Source organism: Pan paniscus, chromosome 18 (assembly GCF_029289425.2).
Source record: "Pan paniscus chromosome 18, NHGRI_mPanPan1-v2.0_pri, whole genome shotgun sequence".
NCBI lineage: Eukaryota > Metazoa > Chordata > Mammalia > Primates > Hominidae > Pan > Pan paniscus.
The window spans coordinates 61,992,313-62,015,583 of record NC_073267.2 but is presented as its reverse complement, the minus strand read 5'-3'; the positions used below and the strand labels follow the sequence as shown (position 1 = coordinate 62,015,583).

The window sequence follows — 23,271 nt, the reverse complement described above, 5'->3', positions numbered from 1 at the left end:
AGAGTAAAAATAAGCACCTGTGGCATATCTCTAGAGAGCTGAGTATAGTGGATTGAAATCTGCTGTACAGTCAAAAAATATTTTTGACTGTACAGTCATTCCACCTGTGTTTTGGCATGTTGTCCAGAAAAATATTATCAGTGACATGGCCAGAAGCAATGCTTAGATCAATGTATATCAGCAAAGTAATTCTATCAAAAATGGAAATTGGTTGGTACACTATGATCTATTTCTGGAGAACCAGTATTAGGTCCTAGTAATTACCTTTCTTTTCTACCTGCTCACCAACATTCTTTACCTTATAATTGTCAATAAGCAATATTAAAATAATGTCTAGTCTTGAGAATCTACTTTTAAAAATGTTTATGAAGTTTCTCCTTGGTGAAATAGCATAATGTGGTGCAATGTGCTCTAAGATGCTGTGAACTGTCAGGGCACTCCTCTTGGACTTGGCGCAGTCTCCTTTGTTAGGTTCTGGATTAGGTTTCATTTATTCACCACCCTGGATCCATCCTGGCCTTGCTTTTGGATGGGAGGCCCTGACATCAGCATGCATGCTTCCCACTGTTGTAAAGCCTGCTTACTACAGTTTCCGCCAGTGTTACAGATGGAGGAGCTCACTGGGGCAGCAGCTCCCAGACTCTCAGGGTTATCAGGCACCTCCTCTCCCCTCTCCTGCATTATGTACCACTCACTTCCTGCCCCGGGACTTTCCTGCTGCCACCAAGGTGCAAGACACCACGATCCATACTCAATAAGCACCTTTACATGGACAATGCAGAAGTGCAGAAGAGCTGAATTCCCCTGGAAATTTCTTCCTTCCTCTTTTACAGAGGCGTAATGTGTAGACAAGGTAGCTTCCTATGGTCTCCTAGAAAACATCTGATAAGACTAAAAAATCAACTTGTCGGCTGGGCACGGTGCCTCACGCCTGTAATCCCAGCACTTTGGGAGGCTGAGGCAGGTGGACCACCTGAGGTCAGGAGTTTGAGACCAGCCTGGCCAACATGGCAAAACTCCATCTCTACTAAAAATACAAAAAAAAAAAAAAAAAAAAAAAAATTAGCCAGGCTTGGTGATGAGCGCCTGTAATCCCAGCTACTTGGGAGGCTGAGGGCAGGAGAATTGCTTGAAACTGGGAGGGAGATGTTGCAGTGAACTGATATAGCGCCACTGCACTCCAGCCTGGGCAACAAGAGCAAAACTCCATCTCAAAAAAAAAAAAAAAATCATAAAGTAATGCACTTCCCTGCACGGTTCGCTCTCTCTCTCCTACCACATAAGCACACGAGTTTTTGTCTCTGGCTTTGCTGTCTAGGTAAGCAAATGCACTGACAGTGCCCTGCCTGTATCTGCTCAGTACTCACCTCCTCTACACGCTGACAACTTCCCCAGACTAGCACTTGCTCTGGTATCTCAGCCAGCAAGCAGAGCTGACTGGAAACACTGGAGAATTGTTGCCCCTGGGAGCAGAGGATAAATTCTCTAGATTCCTCCCACTTAGGATGGGACACCCTGAAACATGCCCTACAGTGTCACCCAGAGGTCCCCAGTGGGACAAAACCCCAGTTGCCCACAATGGTAACTCACAGTCCCTTCAGTGACTTCCTTTCCTTCTCTGTGTCCTTTCCCCACTTCTGTTTTGGTGCTTCCTGGGACCACTTCCCACATAGATTACTCTCATTAAAATCCTTCACTCTGAATTTGCTTCTTGGAGAACCCGACCTCAGGCACTAGGGAAGCCAATACCTTTTCCATTGTAAGAACCACCTCCCCACTGCCATCTTCCTTTCTAATAGAATAGTTGGCAAGGGTATGCATTAGCCAGATGGGTTTTAAATTCTTTCCTCTATTCTTGTATCTGATTCTGAGTAAAATTTAGGCAAAACTCGAATCATCAAGTTTAATATGATAGTGTGTTCCCATAGTGTGGTAGCTAGTTGTCTGCAACATTATATAAGCAGGCCTCACTTTTTTGTTAAAATGTTATTTCTATGGTTTGAATAAGTGATACCTGCAAATAAGGTAAAAATATGTACAAAAGGATACACAATGAAAATATGTACAAAAGGATACACAATCTCCCCTCTTCTTCAAGTCTTCCAGTCTGTTCTAATGTCTTATGTATCTTTCCAGAAATCTTCTATGCATTTACAAATTTATAGTCACACACACACACACACACATGCACATGCACGCATGCACAAATACTTACCTTCCCTTTTTTATGCAATGGCAAATCCCATACTATACCCTACAGATTCTTCTGAATCTTGCTTTGTCATGTTAGAGTAAATCTTGGTGATTTTCTTTCATGTTGGTAAACATGGATTTGCCTTCTTCTTTTAATAGTTCTGCAGTTCTCCATTGTACAGATCAATTTTTTTATTGATGGCTATTTAGGAATCTCACATACTTAACATAATCTAAACTCTAAGATCATTTAAAAACCTTAAAACATCAACTGCTTTATTTGCTTACAAACTGCAATTTGAACTGGACTTGGCTGGGCTTGTGCTGGCCTGTCAGTGGTTACTCTTGTAGATGTGCTCAGTTGGCAGATGGGTTTGGAGTGGGGCTCAGCTGGGACACTGGGATGGCTGGGTGTTGTTCTTCCTAGCTCCATGTAGTCTCAGGGTCCCTCTCTTTCTCTATGAGCTCCCCATGGCCTCTCTCCATGGCCTTCCCAGCAGGGTAGCTGGACTTTCTTACTAGTAGCTCAGGGCTCTGGAAGCCACTGTGCCTTCTTTGAGCTTATGCCAGAAACCCACCTATTCTCATCTGTGCATTCTATGCATCGAATCAGGCCATAGGCCCAGTCCAGATTCAAGGTGAAGGACCTTCACAAGAGTGTGGATATGAGAAAATGTTCACTGGGGAGTCCCCATGTGAATAGGCTACTACAAGTGGCTTCAGGGAATACTAAACCAGTTATAGGATCAGGGGTCTCAACAGAAGTACATTTCCTTTTATCAGAATTTATTTGTAATATTTAGTTTGAAAAGATAATTACACTTTTTAATGTTGAAAATCACTGAGTTACTTAATGGAGTTACATCATGTCCCTCTAAAGATTTGGAGAGATCTAACCCTTTGCCTTCATTTGACCAGTGAGGGATCTGAAAACATGTACAACATTCCTCTGACTTATGGTTCAGGGGTCTGCACCCCCAATTCTCTGCCCTTCTTTTTACTCTTACCTGCCTTCTACTGATTTCCCATCTGTGGGCTTCAACACAGTCAGTTCCTGGATCAACAAACATTTATTCAGCACCTGCTATGTTCCAGGCATATGGTCCAGAAAGTTGCTATTCCAGTTATGTAGTAATTCTAGCCTCATATATAACAGTGGAGTGCTGGGGCCGGCTTGGGCCATCTCACGAGACCTGATTATGCCTGTTCGTCTACTTCCAACTCCAAGTTCAGTGTCAGCATGTTGGTAGCTTGAAATTGGTCATGATGGGAGTATTTACATCACAATAATCGGCAAACACTACAAATTGGGACTTTTTTCCTCCCCAAAGAGTTGGTTGTTAAACATTTACCAGCACACCCTGGATTTAATCTTAGATCACATTCTCTTTCAGGCTCAGCCAGGTTCCTTTACCACAGTCCATGCTGACCTATAGGTCTCTGACTTTTCATTCATGTATTCATTCATTCAGCAAATATTTACTGATCAACTCCCATGCTATTTATACCGTGTCTAAAGGGGGCAGTCCCTACTCTTTCCCAGCTAATTATTTTCAGGAAGGAATGTGGGCCTACCATTGCTAGATGTTATTTTTTTAAGAGACATGAGTAATTCAGATTTTTATGTAGAAATTGTCCAGTTTTTAAATGTGAACAACAAATTAAAACTTTTTTAAACTACTGCCTGGGTCAAAGTAAACACATCTTTAGGTTATCTTTGTGGCTGGGTGCAGTGGCTCACGTCTGTAATCCCAGCATTTTGGGAAGCCGAGATGGGAGGACTGCTTGAGCCCAAGAATTCGAGATCAACCTGAACAACAAGGTGAGACCCCATCTCTACAAAAAAGAAAAAAAAAAAATTAGCCGGGTGGAGTGGCATGTGCCTGTAGTCCCAGCTACTCAGAAGGCTGAGGTGGGGGAGCATGGCTTGAGCCAGGGAGTTTGAGGCTGCCGCGAGCTGAGATCGTGCCACTGCACTCTAGCCTGTGTGACAGAGTGAGACTGTCTCAAAAAATAAAAAATTGAAAAAGAAAATTACATTTGCCATGGGGTCCAACAGTTTGTGACCCCTGTTCTAATCCTAACAAAAGTAGGTGACATCAAGACCTTAGCCTCTCCACTCCTTCAGTCCCGCCAGTCATGCTACAGTTCAGCCATCTGGAAACCCAGGCACACGCCTAGTACTCCACCCTCTGCCCTATGTCTGTCATGTAAGTAGTGAGTTTTAGATGTGTGTTTAAAACAATGTCCTCTCCTTAAAGGCCTTGTAGGGGTCCCCAGCAATGCTCACCTCTCAGCCTCCCATTCCACTCTCTCCTATATTATTTCCATTAGGCTGCTCTGGCCTTCTTTCAGTTTCTTGAACATCCCATGCTGCCTTCCGCCACAGGGCCTTTGCACTAGCCACTCTTTCTGGAACATTGCTCTTTTCCCTTGTGAATGTAAGACAGAGACTATTTTCTGAAACAATCTTCATTGTCCCAGACCAGATCATGTCCCTCTAATTTATCTTGTTTTTATTGTGTTTTGCTCTATTTTAGCATTGCAGTGGCCATGAGCATGTAATTCTTAGATCCCTTACTGATGGACAGCCCCAGCTGCTGTACTCCAAATCCATCACCACATGTCTGCAGAGACCACACTTCCCAATGGCTGTTCCCAGCTTGTAGCTAAGCCCAGCAGGAAAACTAAGCCAGTTCCATCCTTGAGAAAGGGGGACTCTTCTGATGGGCAAATGTGGCCTTGCCAGAACTTCCTTAGGATGACACTGAATCTAAGACCATCCATCCTCCTCTCTCCTCTTCACAGAACTACTGCCCAGTCTGATGGCTTTCCTGGCCTTCTCCAGCCTCCCCCACCATTTTCTTTTACTTTTTCTTTTCATTTATTTTATTTTATTTTATTTTATTTTTGAGACAGGGTCTCGGTCTGTTGCCCAGGCTGGAGCACAGTGGCGTGATCAAGACTCACTGTAGCCTGGAACTCCCTGGCTCAAGTGATTCTCCCACCTCAGCCTCCCAGTAGGTGGGATGACAGGCATGCGGCACCATAGCTGGCTAATTTTTGTATGTTTTTTTGTAGAGATGGGGTTTTGCTGTGTTTCCCAGGCTCATTTTGAACTCCTGGGCTCAAGCAGCCTACCTACCTCGGCCTCCCAAAGTGCTGGGATTATATGCGTGAGCCATCGTGCTTGACCTCCAATTTTCACTCACAGGCATTTCCCCCAATAAATCCCTTACCTGTTTATTCCTGTCTTAGTGTGCATCACGGAGGACCTGCACTAACACAAGTATCTATTATGGTGGTAAATTTATGTTTATATATGTAATTTTTTTAACTGACTAATTTTTATTCCTTGATCTCATTCTTCAAAGCAAACTTCTTTTTGACCTTTTTAAATTAAACAACTGAAAGCGTTTAGTTTTATACATACATACACAATCATATATGTGCGATTATTTGACAAATGCTTACCTCCCAGACTAGATATGAGGGCAGAGACCAGATTGAGCATATATTTGTCTTTGGTTTATCATTAAATCCCAGTACCTCCACCAGGGCGGAGCTCCCACACTGTGAGCTCCCACAGTGGGTGCTCATGAACATTTGTTAATTTCACAGTGATTGAAACAATTAAAAATATAGTACCTTATAAAAAATGGAAGGTATGCTTAAATGTAATGTATGCTTGTCTCAACTGTAGGCTTTATAGTTATTTTTCAACATGGGAAACTGAAATCGGGCATATCCCTGCGGAAGAAGGTAAATATAAGGCAAATGTGGTCAGTCACAATAGTCCATGTTGTAATACGGGGACTTAGAATTGGATTACATTTCAGTGTGCTTGTAGGATGGACCTCTGGTTTCTCCTTCCCTAAGCCATAATAGTCTAGTAATGGAGAATACACTAAAAAGTGCCAATCCAAATACTGACCAAGATTGAGCAAGTCAGGTAGTAGGCAATGAAAGCAGCTGGCACCGTTTTGAGACCTGACTTGCTTGAAGTGGGCTAGCTCCGGGTCTTGGGCAAGTCACTTTGCCTCTTCTGATTCCGATATTTCCATCTGTACCATGAGAGGAGTGGCCTGAGACTCTGAGGCACACCTCTAGCTTGGATTCTAAGTGGAGAGGAGAGAGAGGTCGGGGAGGAGGGACCTCTTTATTGTTCCTTACTGTGTTCCCAGTACCTACCCTGGTGCCTGCATTTTAGGAGGCACTCAAGAAATCTTGCCTGAATGAATGAATGGAAACCTAAATGGAGAACACCTCCTCTTTTGCCTGGGTACACACTGTTTCAGGGCCCCAATCTGTGCTAGCAGGGGAGGCAGGAAGCAGCTGTTTACCTTTGAGGGAGCGGCTGGGTGATCTGCCTGTGTAAACAGCCATTTACCCAGGTGTCAAGAGGAGCAACTGAAAGAGAACACACATTTACTCCCTTCCTCATGGTAATGATCCAGAAATCCTGGCTTGTCTCTGCATTTTTCCGGGCACTGCTGCAGTGGGAGCCTGGTCTTTTTCTAATGCAGCCCTGGGCCAAGCCACAAACCCCACTGCTACTGTCCTACACCTACCCCAAGTCACTCCCTCTCTAGTCACCCTGCTAGTCACCCTTTTGCCCTTCAGGACAAAAATCAGTATCTGAAGTTACCTTTTAATTGAATGTTTTGGCCTGCCTCTTGTCTATATCGTTTCCCTACAATGTAAACACCTTGAGAATAAATTGCCTTGCTCAATGCCCTGCCCTCACACCTGGAACAGTGTCTGGTACTTGGTGGGGCTGCTCAATCAATGGACATTGACTGATGGACAAGTGAGGCTTGTGTCAAGCCTGGTTTAGTACAGTCCCCAATGTGAAAGGGTGCCTGAAATTCCCATTAATAAAGTCATCTCTTGGGTTAAGTCTGCATTCGTCACTCAATCACAGCACACCACTTTTAGCTTTGTCATATTTCCTACTTTAACTTATTTCCTTAATTCATCTTCCCTCTTTAATTTAAACAAATGTATTTAAAATGCAAATTGTATGTCATGACTATAAACAGAAACCAATTGCACTTTCCGTAAGTAGAAAGTAACCATGAAAATAAATACAACAATCACAAACTGTAGTGGCAAAAGGATGGTGGATGGAACTGTATTTCAACATATTCTTTACTTTGTAATACTAGGTATTTTATTGTAAGAATTTACGAGCATTATTTTGATATAGGGTTCATAGACTTCACCAGATGTCCAAAGGAGCCCATAGCATTTTCCTTAAGAACACCAGAGTAGAGATACCAAGACATTGACTGCAAAGCTTGAGATCTTTCTCTGTTAAAAAAAAAAAAAATCAAATAGCATTAGGATGGTATAAAAGACACGTCAGCACCAAGCTGAGACTCCCTTTATGGCATAATCAGAAGGACTAAAAGGAAACAGAAAAGGGGCCAGGTATCTCACACCTATAATTCTAGCACTTTGGGAGGTAGGAGGATCACTTGAGGCCAGGAGTTTAAGACTAGCTTGGGCAACATAGTGAGACCCTGTCTTTACAAAATTTTTGTTAGAAACTTAGTTAGATATGATGATGCCTGCCTGTAGTCCCAGCTACTCAAGAGGCTGAGGCAGGAGGATCACTTGAGCCCAGGAGTTTGAGGCTGCAGTGAGCTATGATTGCACTACTGCACTACAGCCTGGACAACAGAGTGAGAACCTTCTCTTAAAAAAAATAGAAAAGAGTGACTTTCTCCATGTAATTTAGTGTCTGTGGGCTCCATTAAATCATCTCAAGGAACCTGAGGTGATTTAATGGAGCCCTCAGACAGTAAGACTTAATAGGGTGTTCAGAAACCCCAATTGCCCATATATTACTTAGGTTAAAATTGCAAATATATTAGTACCATTATTTTGGATTATCAGTTCATATCATTAAATATTTGTTGAGGGACTATTACATACACAGCTCATGTGCTAAGTCCATGTACTAAGTATCTCTTGAGTAATGTGAGTGGAGAATGACCATGTAATCACAGTTATTTTAAAGTCAATGTCTAGCAACTCCAATATCCCGACACTCTTAGGGTCCGCCCCTCTCATCTATTTCTTCAGTCATGTGGTCTTGTCTCCTTAAATGACTGGTAGTTTGAAATTAGATGCCAGATGTGTACATAAGATTAAGATAATTTGAGCCTCTTGGTAATTTTATTTTCTTTCAGGGAAGATTCATTTTTATTTTTAGTAAACTGTTAGCATAGAGGCAGATCACCTAATCCAATCAGGGATAATGTTTAATCAAAGCTAGACTTTGTTCTTTGTGAGGGTTGGTCTATTTCTGGTTCACTCCTATGTTCTAGGGTATAGCCCTTGGTGGACGTCAACAAAAACCTTGGGATGCTTATCACGGACTCTTTTCCTTTTAGGGCTCTGAATTCTAATTTTTCCCTTCAGTATGATAAGACTGCCAGAAGCTTAGCTCAGCTTCTCTGCTCTCAGCCACTACTTGTGAATCAGCTAAAGACCTTGAGAGGAAAGCAGACTGAATGTCGAGCACACTCCTTGTACTTCCCTTTTCTCAAAAATCTTAGCCCCTCAAGTCCTTGCAGACATGGTAGCTCTCTCACGCCTTCAAACCAAATGAATCAAATATTTTGTCTGGCTTTTCTAGTTGCCCTTGGCTAATGGATTGTTCTGCAAAAAACAAGTCTATCATTACAGCCTGCAGGCCGTATTATTACATGGGAAAAGCAAATTACAAAAGAATAAGTAGGGTGTGATTCTATATTCATTAAAATAAAAATATTGATAATTTGTTAGAAAATGCTCAGGAATGTAATCTGAAAGAGGAGTCATCTAATCATTTACATTGGTTATGCAGTATTTCATTTCACTTCCTATGCTATGTATTTTTTGTAATGTTTGGACTCCAGTTTTCAATAAAGATATATTTCATAATAAGAGGAAATTCATAAGGTCATTTCCAAAAGTTGAAAGAAATAAAAAAGGCATAACAAAATAGCTGGAAAGTGAGTTTATCCTTATCTCTGTGTCCTAATTTGGGAAAGCCAAACTTACAGAATATCCAGCAATATAGGGAAAGGTATGGTACCCTGGTTAGACTTATGCTATTAATTATGGTAGCCCTCCCTTACAGTATCAAGGGGCCTCTTGGTTCAGGGATTTTCAAGGTTGGTGAGTTAACTGTGGTGACTTCAAATTATTTACTGGGTCATTTAAACTACTTGATCTGCAAACAAAAGGGAAACTGAAATTATAGAAATCTTCCAACCCTAGGAAAACATTTACTTAGCCAAACTAACTTTAGCATGCGACTAATTAAAAAGGACTTCCTTCTTGGAAAGAGAGACACATATCCACAGAGTGCTATAATTTATTTAAGAGTTCATTTTGAAAACTCCATTCCATCACTTTGCAAGTGAGCACTGAAATCCAAATTTGGAAGTTAATATTTATGTGAGCTAATTTTTATCTTATTGATTCTACACAGATTTCTAGCCCTTTAAGATGATTTTGAGTCTGAATCTCATTTCTAACTATCTTAACAAAATGTTTCCATCATTTTGTCAACTAAAAATTCATAGGTATATTTTCTATGTCCTAATCTGTTTATTAAAATATTGGGAACATTAAAAAAAAATCAGAACCGAGGGCAAGATAAAGTGGGACTTTACTAAAGACTTCTTACAGCCTGTCAGTAATGAATCAACACCTTTGTGTATGACTGTTTCATCTGCTTCAAATCCACTTGACTACACTATAATTTTATCCACATTACCCTCTTCCACTAGAGCTGCTAAGGAATCTATTCCCATTCAAGTCCTCTGGGTGAGCTAACTTAGCCACAGATCACAAGAGGCAGCCCTTGTGTACCGCCTGACCCATGCCCCTGGCCACAGCCTATTGGACCAAGAATAAACACTTGATACAAACTGGGCCAATCAGATTCTCTATCTCAAGAATTTCACAAAGAGGCATGGGGCCTGAGTTTGCTAGCTAGGGGTAGCCAAACATAAGGGTCATGTGACTTAGGGGCTGAAGCCCATCATCGGGCACTCATGATGAGCTTTGTATAAGCAGAAGGGTGAGGAGAAAGAAAAAACCAAAGCATGCATGCTGAGAGAAATGTAAAATTGAAGCCATGAAGAGGGAAAAACATGAAGAGATTAGCTGCCTATTGGCTTCCCAGTTCTCTGGATGTCTGACTTTGATAAAGTGCACTTGGAGTCTGTGAGGCTTTTTTCTGAAATTTTAAACTCCTTTTTTGGCTTGAGCAAATGTTATAGGCTGAACTGTGTCCCCGACAAAATTCATATTTCGGCCAGGTGCAGTGGCTCACGCCTGTAATCCCAGCACTTTGGGAGGCCGAGGTGGGCGGATCACTTGAGGTCAAGAGTTCGAGACCAGCCTGACCAACATGGTGAAACCCATCTCTACTAAAAATACAAAAATTAGCCGGGTGTGGTGGCATGTGCCTGTAATCCCAGCTACTCGGGAGGCTGAGGCAGGAGAATCGCTTAAACACAGGAGGCAGAAGTTGCAGTGAGCCAAGATCACACTGCTGGACTCCAGCCTAGGCGACAGAGTGAGACTCCATCTCAAAAAAAAATAAAAGAAATAAAAAAAAATTCATATTTCAAAGCTCTAACCCCCAGTACCTCAGAATGTGACTGTATTTGGAGACAGAGCCTTTAAAGAGGTGGTTAGGTTAAAATGAGGCCCTTAGGGTAGGCCCTAATCAAATCTGCCTTGTGACTTTATGAGAGAGGAAGAGACACCAGAGATGTACACTCACAGAGGGAGGGCCATGTGAGGATACAGCAAGAAGGTGGCCGTCCGCAAGCCAAGTAGAGAGGCTTCAAGAGAATCTAAACCTGCTGCACCTTGATCTGGGACTTCCAGCCTTCATAACCATGAGAATATGGATTTCTGTTATGAAAGCCACCCAGCCTATAGTATTTTGTTATGGGTACCCTAATGGACTCAGTCTAAGAGGGTTTCACTGCTTTCCATTGCACGTAACAGAAAACTAGGACTCAATTAGATCAAAAGATAAGATTATGAGTTATTTCACATAACTAGAAATCAGGACAGAAGGAGCTCCAGGGTTAGTTAATCAGTGACTCCTGACATCATCAAGGATCTATGTTCTTTCCGTGTTTCTGCCCCTCCATTCTCATCTCAGCGTGTCAGCTCTGACCTCGGGCTAGAGATCCTTTCATGCTGATGAGCTGGCTGCAACATTTCGAGACATGACACTGTCCAGAAGAAGAAATTATTATATATTTTCTGAGTGTTTCTTTTTAAAAGCACAGAAACCCTTCTTAGAAGCCCTCTTACACTCTTTTCCACATCTTATCAACCAGAAACGCATCAGAGTTCATGACTACAGTAATCATTGGCAGTGAAAATAGGGCCGTTGTAAAGGATCCTCCCTAGATAAATACGGTCCCAAGGAGAAGGGCAGAACTTAAATAAAATAGAGGTAGAGTTAAGAAAAAAAAGAGGGAATGAATTTGGAGTAGATAACCAACAGGGTCTCCCTGGTTTCCTTTACCATTTCTCCCTAGACAGCAATTCCATGCAAGATTGTCATGGGAGATTTTGACAAATGTGTTACTGAAATGGCAACACATTTTTTAATGTCACTCCTCTGATCTATCAATTTATTTAATATATACCAACAACAAGTACAAAATAAATTTGGATTTTCATAACGCTGAATAACTTAAACTTTTGTATGCATTATGTGTTTTGCTACAAATAACAACTTTACAGAATGAGAAACTGAGGCTCAGAGACTTGAAATGATTTGCTTAAGAACACAAAATGTTTGTCCCTAGAACAGTGAATATAGTGACCAGGGGTCACAGGCCAGTAGTGATAGGTTAGATTGGATTAGAGCAATAAATTAGTAAAATTGTAGGAATCTAGGTGAGATTATGGGGACCTTGAATGTCAAAGGAAGGAGTTTAAAATTGATTAAATATATAATAAAGTCTTAATCTGAGGAGTGATCTGATGAAATGATATATCAGAAAGATTGATCAACCACTGGTTTCTAAAAGCAGTTAATAAGTGGTTTAACCAAATAGTAGACAGAGGCCAGACTCAATTTGAGATTCATTCATTTTCCACTAATCAAACTTTATTGAGCATATATTATGTGGGAGGTCCTGTATTCAGCAGTAGGGATAAGAGGATGTGCAAGACAGATATGGTCACTTTCCTTGTATCAATTAAAGTCAGAAGGATCTGTATTAATCAGGATAGGTTGGGCTATGCTGCTGTAACAAATAGACACTGGATATCTTGTAGTGCAATACCATCAAGACATGGTTTTGCTCATGTGAATTCTGAGGCATGAATTGTCTTCTTCTATCTGGTGCATGTGTCTTCCAAGGACACCACAGCAGGTCAAGAAAGATATGGAGGAAGCACACCAATTCTTTATTGCCTCAGCTGCTCCTCACCTAACAGCAGGAAAAACTGGGAAATACATAGTGGAGAGCATTCTGTATTTGGTTAGAAATAACTGTCTCTGTCACGAAATTTTATAATAAATACCTCAGTTAAAGATCTGTCTCTTTTTTATTCACTTATAAAGTTATACTATGCAAGGATTAGTTATATAAACATCATTTTAATTAATATGAGAAAAAGCATCATATTAACCTTGCTTTCAGACTGTGTATTTAAGGAGAAGATAAAGAATAACAAGTCAATACTAAAGAAAGGTGACATTTTAATTTCTTTGCCCTGCAGTGATGCAGTAGAAAGACCTCACTTTGCATCACAGTTCTGTGTGCTGCTTTTGTGTCCTTAAGCAAGTCATTCAACCTTGGTGAGCCTCCTTCAGCTTAACAAAGAGAATAATACTTATCTAACCCAGAGAGGTGTCATGAGGATCAAAATTTAAAATATAGATCTATGCAAATGTCTACATGCCACCACAACTGACACACAGTATAAACTAATTAAATGTTAAATGAGTCTGCTCTATATGGGTCAAAACAAACTTTAGATCAGAACTCACAGCTGCGTTTTTTCATGCCATCATACGTCCTTTTGCATCGAATCTAACTCAGCTGCCCAGCCTTCAAAACTTCATAATGTTTCACTTCCCAGCCTGTCTCCTTCCCCCTATCACTTCCCGGCATCTTATCTCACCAAACTCTTCCCCTCAACACTCACTCACTCCTTTTACTAAACAATTTTGCTTGCTGCCTGAAACTTTTGGTAGGTCTCTAAAACACTCTTTCCATGGCACCGACTACATTATTGCAAAATAGGGGACTCCTCCTTACTCTTTGCCAGACCAGTCCCTCCGGGAGGATCATACTTTCTGCCCCATTGACATGGGGCTTGGCCATCTCATTTGCTTTGCCCAGTGAAAAGTGAGCGGGAATGAGGTGAGCAGAAGCTTTGACAACTGTAGCGGGTTTCCACTCTCTCTTTTTCCTCTGCTACAAGACCCACACGCCCCAGATAGAAGCTTCTTTTTCAGCTTTGGTCCTGAGATGAAGATGTGCAAATGAACAGCAGCTGATGGGTGGTGGACTGGAACGGGGCTGAGAAATAGTCCTCTGTGCTGGTAACCCACTAAGATATTAAAGGTTATTTGTTACTGAAGCTTAATCTACCCAACAAATGGCCGATGCAACCCAAAATTCCCACCACACATGGAATATTTTCTCTTTAATAACTGTGTTCAAAACCTCCCTCCACTAGTGTATTTTTTCATCCCTTTTGCCTCACCAAAATGCTATCTACTTTCAAATGCCTTCTCCATGAAATTTCCTCTGATTATCCTGATCATGAATGATCCCCGCCTTTTCTAAGCAGCACACTAACATATTACCTGTAACAATTTCTGTAAATAAATGTTTGTTGACTACACTAGCCTGAGAATGCTTTTCCTATGGCACTCATTACAATATTTCATTATTATACTACTTTCCTCATGTCTTGTCATGTTTAGTATAAACAGGGATCATGCTTTTTCCCATTTCTGGAAACGTAGGAGCATATAGTTAGAAAGGCACAGTCAGCATTTGTTGAAAAATAAATGACACAGGTTTCAGCTGTGGGTAAGATGGGGTAATCACACTCTACTCTTTCTCACTGGCACTGAACACAGCTCTCTAACTTGGTGTTTAAGCACACAGGGGGAATTTAGTTGGTGGTTCCAGATTAAGAGGGCTCAGTCTTTCAGTTAAACAATAGTTGAAATGTGGTTTTGGACTGCAGAAGAAGTTTTAGACTGGTGAGATGCAAAAACTTTCTTAAACTCCTTTCTCTGGGCCTGAGAATTGGCCAGTTACACAAACATTAACCAGGACATTGGCTCTACAGTGGCTATAATTGTGTTGTTGTTGTTGCTGTTGTAGGTATGTGAGACACCAACCAGAGTTCGTAATTCTAATGACCTTTCCAGATTTATGGCTGCAGCATTCCCAAGAAGGGGTAGGGAGGGGCATATAATGAGCTACCCTCAGGGGATCAGAAAGAAAAGGGAAGGTGAGGAGGTATGATCTAGAATGCTCAGGGTGGTGTTTGCATGACAATCTGCATGCCTTATGAAACTGACTTTATTTCACAGTGAAGAAGACATTTTGAGGAACAGTAGAGATCCTTCTTGAATAAATAGTTACTTCCTCCTGGGGAAAAATAAAACAATTAAAGATGTAGTAGCACTGGGCAGATTGGCCAGTAAATAAGCAACTTGGATGGAAAAAAATCAAACACGGATTTTACTCTAAGGTTTAGACTAATAGAGGACACTCATGGAATTTGTTGTGGGTGAATGAAGGAGGAGACCAAATGCGGAAAGAGGCAAGATGCAGTAGGGGAGGCCAGCTTCAGAATCAGCCACACCAGAGAGTGTCATTTTCAGTCGCCATCCTACCTCAAGATGTTCCACCCAAGCACCAGTTCTGAAGAGTCTTCAAAACTCCATTACCACCTTCATTTCCTTCCTGCCCTGGGCTTCTAGATGTGTGGGTTGGGATAAGAGGTGGAAGGAAAAACAGCAATGCTATTTCATCGCACAACTCTAGGGGGCACCATCCACACTGCATTTATGTAACAGAACATTGTAATTCCCCCTTTCCTCCCTGAGGCCTCAACAGGGAGGAAACACAATGTTTTCCCTGAACCACTTTCAAAGACCACCTTTCTATTTGATTTCTATTATATATTTAACCATTCTTCAATTCCCAAAGCACTAGTTCAGAATTTTTAAATCTTTTCCTTTCCTTCAACATGTTGTTGACACAAGATAGATGGAGTAGATGAAGCTAAATGATTTTTACCTGCTGTCCTTAAAAAGAAAATCTCTTGTGCTAACTAACCTCAGTTTTTAAAACACGCATTTAAAAAAGTGCAAATCCTCTAATCTAACTTGTAAAACATTTAATATTTTGGATATGTGGCTTTAATGACCATCCAAAAGTCAGGGTGGCTGGACAATGGGAGCTGCCAGACTATTGTCCATTGGCCACAAAGCCATGAGGTGGCTCTTTTTCCTGGGTCAGGAGGTCAAGCTTCACAGCATTAATTTTGCAGAGTTTCTTTGTTATAAATAACAAACAAGGTCATTTATTTTCATTTTCTTGTTTCTAATTGCATGCATCTTCTCCCGAGGATGAACTCCATAAACAGGTGGCTGGAATGCTGGGGAGAAAACTTGAAACTGTTCCAGAAAAAGAGGGCATGTCCCATTCTGGCGAAACAGTTTGATGAGTTAGAGATTTAGTCACTGCAGGATACGCACCTGCACTATTACTCGAAAAGCAAACACTCATCTGTTTGGCATGCACAGATCTATGTAAATTAGGAGAGATTATTTTGCTGCTAGTCCTTGGCTGTTCTGTGATCAAATGCAATTGTTTCCCATTTCTTAAGAAACAGAATCTTTATTAGACTCAGTTCTTTTCTTGGTTATTTTTACAATTTTATTGTTCTATGGTTATTAAAAAATAACATGTCATATAAATTAAGCCTAGAAACATGGATGCTTATCAAAGAAAGGATTGTCATCCAAAGCACCAACTATGAGAGATATCTATGTGCAATGGTATATAGATCTGTCATAGAAGGGTTTAATTATATCTGCCTAATGATTTTCTCTCCTTAATGCCTCTATAGCTGTCCCTTAGCGAAGAATAAAACTGTGGACTGACCCCCACCCATTTGCGAAGAAAGTACTGGGTCTTCAGCTTTCATTGTTCAGCCGGTGGTCTTTGTGGACAACACCAGGGGCCCCTCCTGCTGAAGACTGTCTGGACTTCCTGATTTTCACTCCTGTATAAACCCCCTCCCCCATTACTACCTTTGTCTCCTTGGGGGAAAAAAAATGTTTTTCACTTAAGCAAAATAATAACTACCCAGTATTTGTTTCTGGAGTGAAATTATAAACTTCATTGTACATTCTTCCTGGCTTTGATGCTTATCGTGAAGAGTTCAGTGAAAATAAATTGTTTTTATGAAAGCAGAGAAACCATTTGATAAACACGCTGTCTCTGAAAATCGTTCCTGCAAAAGAGGTCATTCTTTCACTTTAAAAGAAATAGAATATATTTCAGAAAACAGGCAGGACAACATACAAATTTTTTTTTAAGGCAGAGTGTAAATACAGTGAAAACTGCACACCTCCTGATTGTGTGGAGTGTTTTGGTTTCTAAAATATCTTTATTGAAGAGCTACTTAGGTCACAAGCAAATACTTGCTGCATTCCATATTTGTGGTAATGAATTCTTGGCTTAATAGTTTTTTGCTACCAGGGTGTTGGAGGTGACTGTTCCATAATTACTATGTATCTGTCAGAACCTATGGGTGTTATCTATTCTTTGTAAAATTAATAGTCAACTGACAAAATGATTAGTTTTCTAGAGCTCTTCTTGTGCCTGGTAATACAGAGACCAATAGGACTAAAATTGTAGTAGTATGGGAAACAACCTCATGTACACAACTGAATATATATTTATTATCATGAAGGAAAAGTTTGCTTATTTTTATCCCATTTCCCAGATTTCTGTATTTTTTGGATTTCTGTATTTTTTTGACCAAAGTAAAAATATCAAAATAGCTCACATTTTCATACTAGAAGAGTTTAGATTCACTGAAAACTGAAGCTAACAATGTCTATGCTTGGGGATTTTTTTTCACACTATAATTCCTGTGTGGATCTCTCTATGGTGATTCACTTTAGGTCCTGCACTGGTAATGTGTCATCAGGTCTCCCAGGTAAGAATTCTTCCTCTATACCATGTGTAGGTTCACTATGGTGAGAGTCTTGGTAGGTTCTGACTTGCTTTTATCTGCATGTGGTTTAGACTATGCACATGAAGTGTTGATTTGCAGACACGAAACTCTCCTAAATTTCATGAGGATACACATATTAAGAATCCAGTCTGGGTAGGAATGCTACGCTTTATGACACAACACCAAGTTCAGACATAAAACTGAATATAAGATATTTTAGCAATATAATACATTAGCTGTTACTATGGGAATAGATGAGAGGAAACGTGAGTAGCCCTGGCCTTGTTAATTTCCACTTGGAGCTATCGTTAATTTGGTTACATTACGTATTGCAAGGATCATAATATTTGGATAGGATTTTTCATCACCAAAACTCAAGAGAATTAAACTGTATATACTGTTTAATAGTATTTGCATCTCATCTTGGGCAAGCAGAACACAGAGGGGTTAAATTACTTTCATAGATTCGTAAAAGTGGGGGTTCCAGTGAGGTTTTTGGTTATAAAACTCTGGCAGGTTTAATGAAGTCCTCATGGGGACTTTCTTGCATAATTTGAAACCAGATAAAGTAGAGAAAGTTTTCAGTTTCTGTCAAGATGTAAGGTAGTTTTCCCACAATGTAAAGTTTGTGTATTTTCTCCCCATTTTTAAGGGATTCTTGGATGACATCAACTATTTAATTAGAAACATCAAGTATTATAATAAGATGGACAGTTTTGATCCGAATCATCTCAAAACCCTAAAGGAATTTTCTTATGCCCAGAAGTTGTATTTTGGCTGCAGAATTGATTCTTCTGCTGCCCTTCTAAATCAATAACTGTTAGCATTGTTCAGCATAAATTCAAAGCATATTTAAGATATGTTCTTGGAGAAGGTTCTTCAAATTCAAGGCTAATCCAGTATAAAGGAAACCTTTGTCTATGGCTTTCAGAAACAAGACTGCTGACAGACTGAAAATAGTGACACCCTTAAGATAACAAATACCATGACAGTTACAATTGCATTTAATTTTTTAAAGCATTATTCTAAAGTTTTTAATGGATAGTCTTCAAAACCACTGGAACTCTTAAAATTAGATGATAGTGCGAAAGCAATGGAGAGTGTAATCAGATCAGTTCTAAAGGAAACCACATAGGATCTTAGTTTTTATGTCTGCGAAGGGTCTACAACAGCAGGGTGCAAAAGGCCCCCACCCCACCCAAAGTAGATTGTTCTAATTCACATCAGAGGTCCTGGATACACTCTTCTCAAATCCTGCCTTAAGGTTCCCTGCAAATAAATTACACTATTAAAACATTCTGTTTTTTTTTTTCTTTCTTCCTTCCCATGTTCTTTCTAAACTTTCTTTCTTTAATGAATATTTATTTCCTGCAAACAAACTATGTACCAAGCATGGTCTGAGGTTCTTGGGATCCAGCAATGATGTAGCAGTGTGCACTGCCTCATCCCTTGAGCCTTCTTATACAAATACCATGGGGGTGTAGAAGCTGGCATCCTTCACACTGTATGTGAGTTTGTTTTTCATGTCGCTTCTCTCAACAGCAGCTAGTGGCTGTGCCATGACAGTATCTCCAGGGGACTGGGATGGTTCAGGGCATGTATACACGTGTGCATGTGAGTTAGTGTGTATTTTGTGTTCCAAGAGCCCAAATCATAGTCCTCTTTGAGGACTTCTATATGTGTCATGTCGGGAATTGAATCCTCTTTCTCATTCGCAAGTGCCTAAAATCATGTCGGCACATGGTAGGTACTCAAAAAAAAAAAAAAAAAAAAACAATAAATAAAGATAGCTGCCAAATGCGTGGAGATTGGGCTAAATCGTCAAGTCAGCAGCCTTCACCAATGCCCTTTTTCTGTTCCAGTGATTTTCTCATTCTAAATGCCTCAACATACACATCTTCAGCTCATCACCCGGATTCTTCCCCTCCCTCTAAATCAAAATCTAAACTCAGATCTTTTGCTTACCTTATATCCTAAATCAAATAATAAAATGCAGACAGATGAGTATTGTTCCCTTCACAAAGGTATTTGCATCCTAACAGGGAAGGGAAATTTAAGAGAAAGACTTTTCCAAAACAATGGCCAGGAGTTAGGGATTGTCACCGAGCATTCCTAGCTCCTGAGATCCTTAGGGGTAAAGTTCTCGCTTCATTTTCTAGGCTCTACCGCCCAAAGCTGAATGCAGTACATCAGCCCACTTGCAATTCCCATTCTTGCAGCTAGCGGGTTTCCACTGCGAAGCGTATTTATATTCCTGATCCTCGAAGTCTGATTACAAGTTCAGGTTTAGTCTCTGTAACTTTGATTATACTTTTCTTCATCCTTTAATCAAGCTCAGATTGCTTCAGATGCAAAACAGAATGAGCAGAAGGTGAGGATTGTGAGTGTGCAAAGAAAAAACTTAGCTTTCCAGACTTTTGGCTCCTTGTAAGAGCTATCTGTAAAATTTTTTTTTAAAAAATTCTTTTTTGGTACCCCAGATCATCACACTGCTCCTCTCCTGTGGCCAGATCCTGCTCTGTAGGCCATTGTTAAATACTAATAGCGAAACTTAAAAGATGTTCTCTTGCGAGACAACAGGTGGCCACTGCAACCTCCAGCTCTGATTGGTGGAAAGGCCACAGGCGCCCAGTGGCCCAGAGAAAGGGCCTCCACTTCTGCGTTTCAAGAACTTACTCAATGGGGTGTTGTCCTGATAATATCTCAGCTCACTGTCAATTTGTGCAACCTGCTGGGCCATTAGGGAGCGCCGCTGGGTTGTCAACGTTAAATGGAGACTAGGGAGGGGAAACCAAAGCTTTTTCGGGAGGGCGGGGATCAGAGTCAACCCAGGGACAACGTGGGCAGTTGTTTCTTTTCTGAACACACACTGCTCTCTCATGCAGTAGTCTCCTGACCCAAGTTTTTGCTAAGAGAAGAGCAAATACACAAACTTTCACCTAATTGAAGTTTATTTTTTTCTGCTCCGTTCCAGAAAGATAATATTGAGTGAAGGTACACACACAGGTGTCACAAGCCCGATCTACTTTGGAGAACAGAAGAAATGAAAAGAAAACCCATGTCATGCTTGTCTGAAAAAGCTCAGGCCCTGGGCCAGCAAGGTGTGACCAGGGGATGAAACTGTTAGCGAGTGTCATAGGAAATATTTCAGAATGTCGCCACTCTGGTTAAAGTAGCTCGCAGATAACTAAACTGGGGAGGGCGCAGATCTCACGGCCTCTCCACAACGTTCCCATTTAGTATAAAGCCCCTTCCCTTCGCCAAGGCTGAAGGCCAAACTCTCAGATTAACTCAAAGCAATAAAGCCGATGAGAAAAAAAAAAATAAATAAAAAGACGGAGCTTAAGAAAGATAAAGAAATAAAGAGGGGTGGGTGAGTGTAGAGTGGGGAAGTTAATCAGCTAGGACCTTTTAGGAAAATAGGGACATTTTCTCTCCCAGAGCAGTGAATGATCTGCCTAGATCCAGTTACTCAAATGCCTTTCGAATACAAACAAGAGCAAAGAGAATACGAAGAGAACCGACACGAGGCTTCACCTGGGAAGCTTCAAGTCTGCCTACCTGTGAAAGGTCAGGCCCCAACACCCCTTCTGGGAAATCCTACAGGTGAACTTGGGGGTCCCGGCTCCCGGCTACCGGGAGACACTCGTGCAGGTTGGCGTCTGGGTTAGGTGTGTCCACGCAGGGGACATTCGAAAGGCAAGGCGGGGTCGAGGAGAGGGGCCCGGGGACAGGCACCCATGAAGAAGGAAGGGGGGCGTGGGGAGGAAAGCGACAGGAAGGGAGCAGACGGCTTGGGGATGCTGGGGCCCGGGGAAGCTGTGGTCGCGCAGGAGGAGGGTAGGACACACGGGACGCAGGGCTGGCGTCCGCTTCGGCCGAGGAAAGGAGGGGAGAGAGGAGCGCTCCGAGGCAGCGGGGACAAAGAGGACCGGAGCGGGAAGGGGGGCGAGGTAGGGAGAAGAGGGGCCCCGGAGAGGGGGCGGCCGCGGCGGGGGTGATGGGGCCGGCGGGGCGGGGTGGGCGCGCCCGGAGGCGGTCCGGGCCGAGGAGCGCACCGGCGGGGCGGGCGGCGCGCCAGCTGCCCGCGGTGGGAGGGGCGGAGCGGCGGCGGCGCGGGGAGGGGACCGGCGGCTGAGGCAGGAGGGGGAGAAGGAGGGGAGGGGCCGGGCCCCTTGTCTCCGCGGCTCGTCTCCTCAGTCCGCCCCGGGAGGAGAAGGAGGAGCGGGGCCAGCCGCCGCCGCCGCCGCCGTCCCAGCCTCGCCCAGCGCACCTGAACTCGCCTCGCCGACCCGGGCCCCCGCGCCGCGCCCCGCGCCCCCGGCGCCCGGCCCGCGCGCAGCGCTGCTTCGGTGCCCCGGCGGGGCGCGTCCCCCCGGCCGCCTCCCGCTCTCCCGCGGCTCGCGTGGCCGCGCCTTTGTGTGCGGCGGCCGCGGCTCCCGAGCTCCTCGGGCTCTGGTCCCGGCGCCCCTCCGGCCGCGAGTCCCGCGCGCCACCCCCGGGCGCCCTCGACGGTGGATCTAGCGGCGGCGAGGAGGCGGGTCCCGGCCCCGGCGAACCCCAGTCCCGGCCCCCGGCCCCGGGCCCAGCTTCGGCATGGATGTGAGGTTCTACCCCGCGGCGGCCGGGGACCCTGCCAGCCTGGACTTCGCGCAGTGCCTGGGGTACTACGGCTACAGCAAGGTGACCGGGCTGGGCCGGTGGGCCGGGGGGCGGGGGCCACCTCCCCATCCCGGGCGCGCCCCGCGCTCGGGCTCACCGCCTGCTGCACTTTTCTTTGGCCTCTTTCCTCCCATGTCTCCTCTACCTTTGAGCCTTCGTCTCTGTCCAGCTCTCCCCCCTTCTCTTTCTGCCCCATCCCACGCCGCTTTTTGTCCCCCAGCCGGCGTTCTCCTCAGCCCCTCCGCTCCCTCCCACCTCCCCGCCAGACTCTCCTTTGCTGCCCCAAAAAAGCGAAGAGAGCCCGAGGACTGAAAGAAGGGCTTGCGTGTGATTGTTTGTTGCTGTTATTAGTAAACACGATCGCAGCCCCCCTGGACTGAGTGGGGGCTACGCAGGGGTCCCTGATCTCCTGGTCCGATGATCTTGCCCTCCCCCACCCCCAGTCCTTCTTACCTCCCCCACCTACTCCAGAGCCGGCCTCGGGGCCGCTTACGGACGGAAAGGAACAAACTTTTGAGTATGCCTGGACAGGGGAGTGGGGGGAAGTGGTGGGACCCCGCAGGTGGCCTTTGCTGCCCTTTCGCTAGGGCACTTTGGACCTCGGAACCGGGGTGCCCGCCCCTCCCCGCTTAGAGTAAGTGGCTTCTTTCCTCTCATTTTTTTGGGGGGGCTAAGTTTTGCATTTCGGGGAGATCGGGATTGGAGACCTCCACACCACACCCTGGGGTCACCCCACCTTCTCCACCTCCCCCTGCGCCAACTTCGAGGACCGAGCGTTCCAGGTGGCGAGGTGGACCTCAGAAGGGCAGCGGGCGTCGCTCGGAGCAGCGAGGCGGGCGAGAGTCGCAGCCCTGGTACCCGGGCCGCGCGGAATTCCCCCCCACCACCCGGTGTCCTCTGTCCTCCCTGAAGCCCCCAGCGCCGAATTTGTCGAAAACATCACCCTGAGGGCGAGATTCAGAGAAACAGCCGGGCTCTGGATGGCCTGTGCGTTTTGAATGTGATTTTCTTTCCCCTTCCTCCTGCTCCTCCCTCCTCCCTCCCTTTTTCTTTCAAATCGTAGTTTGTTTGTGATTGCTTGGATAACAGGAGGAAATAAGGAGCCTGCTGAAAGAAAGGTGCTAAACAAAACTAATGAATAAATAACAGGAAGAG

At 43.5% G+C, this 23,271-nt stretch overlaps 1 protein-coding gene and 1 long non-coding RNA gene across 6 annotated transcripts in view; both read left to right on the top strand.

Annotated features, from left to right (window-relative positions):
- LOC130540869 (uncharacterized) overlaps positions 1 to 16,687 on the top strand; it is a 55,489-nt gene extending 38,802 nt beyond the window's left edge. Inside the window, exons 3-4 of the long non-coding RNA XR_008954886.2 lie at positions 5,897 to 5,955; positions 16,339 to 16,687. This is a non-coding gene — a long non-coding RNA (uncharacterized LOC130540869). The remainder of the gene's footprint in view (positions 1 to 5,896; positions 5,956 to 16,338) is intronic.
- A 3,551-nt stretch (positions 16,688 to 20,238) lies between these two features.
- Positions 20,239 to 23,271, top strand: part of TOX3 (TOX high mobility group box family member 3) — a 112,412-nt gene continuing 109,379 nt past the window's right edge. For 2 of the 5 annotated variants that reach the window (XM_063597994.1, XM_063597993.1), the window contains exon 1: positions 20,239 to 21,407. In XM_063597994.1, coding sequence (XP_063454064.1) covers positions 21,195 to 21,407 — 213 coding nt within the window. In that variant the 5' untranslated portion in view covers positions 20,239 to 21,194. Of the gene's footprint in view, positions 21,408 to 21,578; positions 22,138 to 23,271 lie in introns of those variants that run through there. The other 3 variants (XM_055099202.2, XM_055099201.2, XM_003819819.5) reach the window with 2 other exon arrangements.